Consider the following 9,637-nt stretch of genomic DNA (forward strand, 5'->3'; position numbering starts at 1 on the left):
TCTTTTGACATTACAAGTTCATGCTCTAGAGACTCGATTTTCAATTTCTTATCCTCAAAACGTAATCTAAGACGACTTAGTTCACAGTCTTTCTTCTTACTGGCTTCTATGGCAGACTCATAGGATTTATAGATAGTGTTCATATATGTTTGGATTTGGGTCAGATAAGATTCACATAAAGTCAAATCAAAATTATTATCAGAGATCATGGATTTTACTTGTTGAACAATGATTCGACCTGGTGGATCGTTAGTGACCATGTAGCAGTAGTGAGGTTCAGCAACATCATCTTCATCTTCGGACACAGAAGACCAATAACCTTCATCACATTCAACCTTTGTCTTGCCATCAAACATATATTTCTTCCAAACACCAAATCTTCATCATCTCCGGATGACTAGTATCCTTCGATATCTCTTGAAACTATAGTGACAAATGCCTTTTCACTTTCTACCATTTCTTGTGCTTTTCTAACATAATAAGCAGAGTCTTTGACTTTTGGTTTTTGTGGAGCATCGTCCATACAATCTTTGGAAAAATGGTTTGCATGACCACATTTATGACACAAGATCTTTGGTTTTTCTGAGTTGGAATTTCGAGAGGTTTCTGGGGCTGAGTTTGGTTTAGTGAGGTTAGGCTTGTATGCAGGAGGGTTTTTGGAGGTATTTTTTTGTTCAGGAGCAGAATATGGTTGAGGATGGTTTTGGTGAGGAGCGCTGAATCTGTTTTGGTATGGTTTGTAAGAGGGATTGAAAGGACGTTTGTATTTCATTGAAAGTAAGGCAAACTCTTGTTGGAAACAGAGTTCAGAATCCGAAGTTTCGGAATCATCGTCAGGATAGATGTGTGTGGATAAGGAAGTTAAGGGTGACTAAGTCAAAGGAATAGTGGGTTTGTAAGGTTTCGGAGAACAAGAACTTTACGCAGGGACAAGGTTTGAAAACTCAAACCTTGAGTGAATGCTTGAGATCAATGTCTGCTTGATAATGGATGTTTAAGTCGAGACTGGAAAGACCAGTCAAGTCTTAGATAATCAATTCAACAAATGATCAAGACATAAATTGAGAACAAGAAGATAACGATCAAGGTAACATTAATTAATGAGGAACAAGAAGAATGTTTTTAATGTGATAAGATTAAATGCCAAAAGTGAAAGAAAGATCCGTTGTTTACTTGTATTGAATGCTCCTATATATAGGTTGAGAGTATTACCGCGAATTAACCAAGTAACTTACATAGGACCGGACAATAGAACTATTTCTGACATTCTGATTGTCTAAGAGTACAAAAAGCTAAGTCCTATGAAACGTTACATCAATACACATATAATAAATGACTAAAGAAAAAACAACATTCTTCAGGATCAGCAAGCATTACGGACATGAGAGTCACTCCGGAATGTGTTCCTTTTCTCCTTTCTTCATCTCTTCTTCTCTTCAGCTTCGGACAGCTTCTGGAGCACCTATCTCTTCGGAACCAAACACATTTCGGAATGTGTATCAAGGATTGCTAGAGGTTCACTTTTAGGTTCCAACACCAGAGTCCACAGTAAACGGGGCGTAGAGCCAGTTACGTTGGGCGTAACCGCGATTTCTCCTAAAAACAACTTGTGACTTAATCCCTTAAGCACTTAGCCCAAAACCTCATGGAACTCTCATAATAAGCTCTTAACTGATAAAGTTGCCAACTTTATGAGTTTGCATGTCTCAATGGGATCCAACAACCATCTTAATCCATAAGGACCCAATAAACTCCAATTAGACATGCATAGGCAATTCTTATACATAAAACAAGCATTTTTATGAACTAAAAACATAAGAAGAGGCAAGATCTATCACTCCAAGCTCTTCGACTTTTGTCAAATCAATAGGTCTCACCCATGATACCAAAATGGGACCAAAACTCACATAATGCTAGATCTAAGGTTCAAATGAGCAAGGTTAGAGCTTTATACCTCTAATGAGCTAAAAATGGAGCAAAGAGTCGAGATCTACAAGCCTTCCCTTGATTCACCACCTTGCACAAAGCTTTCACTCTTGAATATACACTAAAACCTACCAAAGATGCACATAAAAGGCTCACAACACTCTTGGATGAGGCTAGGGTTTGAGATTTTTGTTGGAGGACAATGGAGGATGAAAGAGATGCTAACACCTGGGACTTAAGGTGTTTAAATAGTGAGTCAACCCTAAGATTTAGGGTTTTGGGATCCAACACATACGTTGGGCATACTATTTGTACGTTGGGCATACGGCTCCAAACATTCGCGTTTCACTTTCCAATATTACGTTGTGCGTACTCAGCCAAACACGCACATGTCATCCTTGCATACATGGGACCAGAATGTAAGCTTTTCCATCAAGGGTCATTTCTGCCAAAATCTTCAAAATGCCCTAATGTCCTCATCTTAGATCCGTTTCCAACGAACCTTATATCCATGGAAAGGTGGCGAAAAGCCTTACGCTTCTAACAATACACCAAGCCTTAAAACCTCCCGAAAAAAACCCAAAATCCATAAAAGACCGAATTGTCAAATTACGATTATACCCTTGACCTCCGAAGACACAATCGACCACTTGGATCACTTAAACCATAACACCCACACCCGAAAAAGGCCAAATCCTTTCTTTCCCATGACCATAATTCTCATGACCACAGAAGATTCGGCTGCAACCCTAAATAAAGAAACAAATCTGAAACCGAGTGTTACAATAACCAAGACCTCAATTGTAGAGACAATGAAATTATATAAACAATGAGCGATAATTTATTTATCGGCCAACCCATTATGTGAGAGTCTTACACTAGTTAGTATTGATTTATGTATGGGTTATTATGTTCAACTCGATATTCATGATACAACAATTAATTTACGAAAACAATGATTAATGATAAGCAAATTGCTTGCGAATAAAGGACGACGTACATGAGTTGAGTAATATGGTTATAATGAGACTTTTTAATGTTAGAAATAAGGCAATAATGTCATTTGGTGTGTACATCTAATAAGCATTTTGAAATAAGTTCGAATGAAACAACTTATTAAAAATATGTTTATTATGAGTACCAAACCAATAAGGAGAAACAAAATTATGAAATCCAAACATCAACAATGCTTATTACCGGTACCAAATCTTAACAAGCCAATAAGTCATTTAGCAATCCCAAACACCCCCTAAGTTGAAACTTCTTAATAATCTTCATCAATTCGACATATTTAAATTAATTCCATCTAAGTTGAACAACAAACAAACCCGATATGAATTCTATAAAAAAGAAAATTTTAACCGACATATATATATATATATATATATATATATATATATATATATATATATATATATATATATATATATATATATATATATATTAATTTCATATGTGTCCACAACTAGACTTAAACCCTTAACCTCGAGGAGATATATATATATATTAATTTCATATATGTCCACAGCGAGACTTGAACCCTTAACCTCGAGGAGAGTGGACATCATCCTACCATTTAAACATGAATAAAAAATAAACATAAAAATTAAAAAACAAGTATAATATTATGTTGTTACTTTAAATACACTTGAGGCAATTTCTGACTTGTTGGAACTTGGAACTAAGTTTTTAAAATACCAATTTAACCGGTCATAAAATAACTCGATCCGTTTATATGCAAATGGGTTGGGACTTGAGAGTATTGTTTTTAATCAAAATCATGCCAACAATATCTTTGTAAACTCATTAAAGATTTATTAAATGGCATCATCTTGGGAACAAAAAACAAAAACATATGGTTGCAACCCAACTCCAGATAAGATACATATAACTTTGTACAGAAAATGTTAAAGAGTTTTATCACTTTATGGATTGGAATTAATAAATACATGACAATTGACATGTCTTTTTTGTCATTTTACTCTTGTATAATTAGATGGTTGGGAATTTTGAATCATTTAGCTAGTGTTATTTGACAACTAATTACACTTAGGGAGTGGTTGGGATATGATTTGAAGATCTAACAATATAAAACTCCAAACTGAGGGATGAAAAAAAAAAGACTACAATTTGAGCCAATACATGATATATATATATATATATATATATATATATATATATATATATATATATATATATATATATATATATATATATATATATTGAAAAATCAAAAGTTTTGGTCTCATTGGTTTTTGACTGAGGTTAAGATTGGATATATATATATATATATATATATATATATATATATATATATATATATATATATATATATATATATATATATATATATATATATATATATATATTTTCGATCAAGGGTGATAAAATGGATGGATGAGTGAGTAGTGAGTAGAGTAAATGGAAAAACATCAATTGAATGTTATCCTTTTATACAATTCAAATTTGCACGATTATTAAAGTTATTATTACAATAATTAATAATTTCAATTGAAACTTAAAAATAAAAAACATTCTTCAGAAGAAGAGCATTAGGGAAACTGATGTTTGTATAAAATATAAAGAGGGCATTGCTTCATGAACATAAATTGATAGTAGAGTGAGTCATCGAAGATGTTAGTATAAAAAGTCCTAATATTTTGGATCAGTTTACAATTTAATCTCAAATTTTATTTTTTTGAATAGAAAAGTTTACAATTTAATCTCAAATTTTATTTTTTTTTAATAGAAAAGTCTTGATTATCTAATTTTATACGATAATCTATCATTTTCTGTTGAAAAAATGTTTAAACATAAACAAAATAAAATAAAATAAAACCAAACCCTGTGAATTTTGACATTAGTACCCAAAATGTTTTACACATACATATTTAAATATATATAATATATATAGTACCACTACCTTAACATTTTCCCTTTATAAACAAAAACAAAAACAAAAATTAGATAAACTTGAGAGTGTAATTGTGAGATTGCATTTGAAGTAGATGATGATGATGATGATGATCAAAGTGGTTGAAGTTCTTGCTCGGGTACAACCGAGTCAACCGGTTTATACTGTAAACCAGATTGTTGCCTAAATCTGAAAAGCCACCATGTCCCGAAAGTTGATAATCCAATCGCTAGGGCTAGAATTGATACCAACACCGCTACCAAGTAATTCTTTTCCCACCAGCTTCTGCACATATAGTGTAGTGTGGGTCAGCTCAGAGGTTGTTGGTGCTTATAAATAACATTTACAGTGTGGGCCACTCAAGCTCACAAGTTGTTGGAAGAAAAAACAACCCTTGTTGTGTGGGCCCAGTTTAGGGGTTGTTGGAAAAATTATCCTTATAGTGTGGGTCAGCTTAGGGTTTTTTTTTTTAATGTTATTTGAAGGGAATGGAATGATATATTATACTATTATAAATTGGTTTTATTTGTATATTTTTCGATAATAATAATATTTTAGAAAAAAAAATTGAGACTTTAGTTAATTTGTTTTTTGTTATTTTCTAAAAAATGATTAAAAGGGTTAATCTCATAAAAGACCTTGTATTGTGTTTTTTCCGGATTAAACCTCAAAAAAAATTTCATTTTTTCCAATCTAGCCCTTTTAGTCATTTTTTTTTCAAATAAAAAATTGTAAAATGTGAGGATTTTTTCGAGAAAAACTAAAATAGTTGAGGGTTTATTTGGAAGCAATTAGAAGGTTGAAGGGTTTTTTTCGGGGAAAAAAAAGACAAAATTGAGGGTTTTTTAGGGAAAAATGAAAAATACAAGGACTTTTTCAGGAAAAAGAAAATAAAGTTGAGGTTTAATCCGGAAAAAACACAAAATATATAAGGTCTTTTATGAGATTAACCCTGATTAAAATATAATTTTGAGATTATAATTTTCTTTTGAGATTTTACAATGATTTCTTTTGTTTTATTGTTTAATTTTGTATATAAGTTTTTTTCAAGTGGTAAATAAACTTTTTTGGCTATTTGAAATACATATAATACATAATTTCAAATGACATAAAATACGTTTATATACACAATTTGTTTAACAATATGTTTTCTTTCATTAAACTTTAATTTTACAAAATAACAATTTTTTGTTTACTTTGTAATCATCCATTCCATTCCTTTGTAGTTATTTTCCATCATGAGGTATCATATTTGGTCCATAAAGCAAAAAAAAAAAATGTTGCATGAGGACAAAAAAGTAATTTTACCTTTTTGTTGGAGGTTGAATATTCCAATTAGATAATTGATAATTTCCGTAGGAACCAGGAAGGCGAACTCCACCTTCGCTTATGCGGGAAATAATACTCTGGAACATAAATAATAAAATAACATGTTTATAAATATGATTGTGGAAATATTTATTTAAAAAAAAAAAAAAAATTATGAGAAACTCACAAGTGCAGTTGCTTTAGACATGGAGTTAGCAGGTTTTAGTGGAGTAATAGACCATTTTGTAACATAATTATTACTTCCATTTGATGTAAAATCCAATATATGAACCTGAAAAAATGTTTATAAAATGTTAAATCATATATTCTATATACTATTTAATTATAATCAATGAATATTTCATTTATATAAAACAAGTCAACAGAATAGAAGCTCATTAAAAACCTAAAAATACTACAATAAAAATCTATCTTCTGCTTATTCTTAGATAATAAAACTGTGATTTAATTAAAAATGTGATTTTTTTTTTTAAAAAGTCATTAAAGTTAATACTACCTGTGAAGTGTTGACATGCAACTCCTGAGAAATTAGCCAAGAAAGCTCTGAGATTTGTGACTTGACTTTAGTTTGATTAAGACTCACAGACATAGAAAATGTAATACTTCCAATTTCTGTTTCTCCTGAAAAAAAAAATAATAAAAAAAATATATATTATAAAAATCATGTGAATCATAAAATAACACAACTTTAGATAGCAGATGATGTTTTTACCTTGAGGAATATACTGTGGAAGCGATGTCGGGGGCAAAGAAGGAATTTCAGCAGTGGGACTTATTCCATCTGATGGAGGAGATGCCTGAGGAGGGGCATTTTCAGGGGCGTTTTCGGAAATATGAAGTTTTTCCCATATATCAGAACAGTTGGTTTTCCAAAATCCAATCTTTTCATGTTCACGATCATACATAACAAATGTATTCCTCACTATAATGCCTGCAAAGTGCAAATTGTAATAAATATATATCAATACATTAAAAAGAAAAAGGAAATAAGTAAAAGTGTGAAATAAATACCTCCTAAAAGAGTGGTGGGATCCTTTCCATTCTGAAAAATCCCCAAGCAATATGCTCCAGTAACCCTTGAGTGCTTCACATATAAAAAGAAAATAATTTTAAAAAAGAAAAAAAAAAGTAGAGCTTTAAAAGATAATAATTAATAAATGCTTACCCTGAACAAGTAGTTTTCAGGGGATAATGACAGCTTTTGTCCCTTCCCAAAAACCATATCAACAGATGGGAAAGTTTTTGAGAGCTGTGAAACATCACTGAAAATAAAAAGATTTATCATTTTCATATTATTATTATTACTATTTACTTTTATACAATGATTAATGATAAACAGATAATAAACATTACCTTCCAGCACCCGAGAAGCAAATGTCATTATAACTTGGATCAGGTCCTTTGATCATATGAACACCTTCAAGTTCTTTCAAGATCTACATATAATATAAGAGATAATCACTAATTAAACACTACCCATCTGATAAAATGTTGCATCTAAATGACCATTTTACCCTTACAAGAAGAGCAAACAGGTAAAGGGTTGGTATCTTGATACATAAAGAAAGGTTTTTTTCCCTTTTAAGAAATAAACTTACAGCATGTTTAAAAGCTTCAAAAGCTGCTTCAGGAAGATAAGCATAAGTGGTCCCACTATCAAGAACTGTTCCATGCTTTCCATCAAAAACACTCGGGTTTAAAGGCAACCGTTTCCCAGCAACATGTAACTCCTTCAACTCAATATTGTAATATGGGCTGTTGCCATCCCGAGACTAGAGTAAATGTGTGAGATGTATCAAATGTATTTATGTTAGAGATTGAAGTTTTGTATCTATAAGTTAGATAGATACAAAACATACCTGCGAACAGGGTCTGAATGGGTATACACCATGTCTTCAGGGGGAGAGATTCCACCAAGAACCATGGCACCACCACCAACATCCATTCCTCCATAGCATAAAGAAAAGGAATCACTTATCACACCTCCATCAACAAGTTGATCAACTATGCTTAAATCACCACGACCTAATCCCATTATTCCATCAGCATGTTGACTGTAGAGATCACCTGTTTCTCTGTTTTCACACCCGAAAACTGCTCGCTGAGGTTGAAGATCACTTTGGTTGCCAAATGATATGATGTCTTCACCAAGAACACCACTGCTGGAACTCATTTCTGCATATTGTCTTTCGTAGATGCATTGTTCTTTGTTGTTATCACAGGTGCAATCGATGTTGCATTCCACAGGCTTGTAGGAGGTGGATGATTCTGGATCGAACTTTGGATCCTGGTAAATGTGAATCGATAACATTAACAAACAGTTAAATTGGTGTTCCTATTCGGAACCCTAATTATATTCTGAACATAAGCAAATGCGTAGATAAGATCACATAAAGCGAATGAATTGGAATGGAATCACGGGAAGAAAGTACCTGATGCTTGCCACATTGTTCACAGGTAGCGCATGGGACGTAAGTAACAGTACTCCCTGTGTCGACAATCAGTGCGAATCTCTGTGGCGGCGATCCAATCCAGAGTCTCGTGGTGTAATACCTGTAAACCATCAATAAAATTCCACACAGATCGTAAACCTCGGAGCACTACCTCTAAATTTAGAACAAATAGGAACTCACTACAGTTTTCAATTTTGAAAAATGGAAATAAGACATGAAATCAGTTTGAATTTTCAGAATTGAAGTGATTGAAAGTTTGTGGTTCAGTGAAATAGATCTAGAAAACGCCTAAAATTACCCGTTGAGGAGGAGATCGTCATGGAGAGCCATGCGAGCGTTTGGTCGAGGAGCATCGGATTTCTGGAGGTGACGTCGAGATGCCACATCGCCGGAGATCCGGGAGGAGTTAGGAGGAGAGGGGAAAAGAGGTAGAAACATGGTGTGGCGATTGCTACCGGCGCGTGGAGGCCGGATAATAACAGTGTTCGAATCGTTTTTAAGAGCAGAAACATACCTTAACGATGACGACGGAGGAAAGTGAAATAGTACAAAAATCGACCAGATCAATAGGGCTGTGAATCGCGGCATAATTGGGATATCACCGATCGGTGAAGGGAGATGAAAATGGAAGGATTTCTCTCTCTCTAGGGAGGATTTAGAGAGAGAAAATTGGAGGAAGGGGAGGCGGAGAAGGAGGATATGGTGAAGTCAGCGGTAAGTAACGTTCCCGACACGAACGACGACGAACGAAGACGACGACCTCCTTCTTGCTTGCAATCTAATCCTTTTCTTTAACTTTTATTTCATTTAGATTTCAAATAAAAACAAATTATCAGAATCAAATATTAAATACTCGTCTATGATTTTATTTGGGATTTTTTTTTCTCGTTTATGTATTTATGTATTTAATTATGCTTTCTTTAACTAAATTATACTAAAATTATTATATAGATTATTGCAACCAATAGAATCAAACGAAAATTTTCGTAGTACTAATGGTTGTTTGATAGAAAGT

General features: G+C 32.9%; 1 protein-coding gene across 1 annotated transcript; it reads right to left on the reverse strand.

Annotated features, from left to right (window-relative positions):
• Positions 1-4,759: 4,759 nt before the first annotated feature.
• On the reverse strand, positions 4,760-9,412 carry LOC145097532 (aspartic proteinase 36-like). Its single transcript, XM_079035110.1, has 12 exons — positions 8,921-9,412; positions 8,602-8,722; positions 8,029-8,456; positions 7,768-7,924; positions 7,523-7,605; positions 7,335-7,431; positions 7,181-7,253; positions 6,882-7,100; positions 6,666-6,790; positions 6,336-6,440; positions 6,149-6,246; positions 4,760-5,125 (listed from the first exon to the last, which is right to left on the reverse strand). The coding sequence occupies exons 1-12, from the start codon at positions 9,208-9,210 to the stop codon at positions 4,954-4,956; spliced, it is 1,968 nt and encodes a 655-aa protein (XP_078891236.1). The 5' UTR covers positions 9,211-9,412; the 3' UTR covers positions 4,760-4,953.
• Positions 9,413-9,637: the final 225 nt, after the last annotated feature.

Source organism: Lactuca serriola, chromosome 4 (assembly GCF_051521515.1).
Source record: "Lactuca serriola cultivar US96UC23 chromosome 4, Lser_US96UC23_V15, whole genome shotgun sequence".
NCBI lineage: Eukaryota > Viridiplantae > Streptophyta > Magnoliopsida > Asterales > Asteraceae > Lactuca > Lactuca serriola.

Bases quoted from the DNA above. Each gene is read 5' to 3' on its own strand.
- LOC145097532 (XM_079035110.1), bottom strand. From the start codon at position 9,210: ATGCCGCGATTCACAGCCCTATTGATCTGGTCGATTTTTGTACTATTT. The intron at 7,101-7,180 runs GTATTTATTTCA...TGCACTTTGCAG, and splicing joins TCCCACCACTCTTTTAGGAG to GCATTATAGTGAGGAATACA. The intron at 6,791-6,881 runs GTAAAAACATCA...TTTTTTTTTCAG, and splicing joins TCCACAGTATATTCCTCAAG to GAGAAACAGAAATTGGAAGT.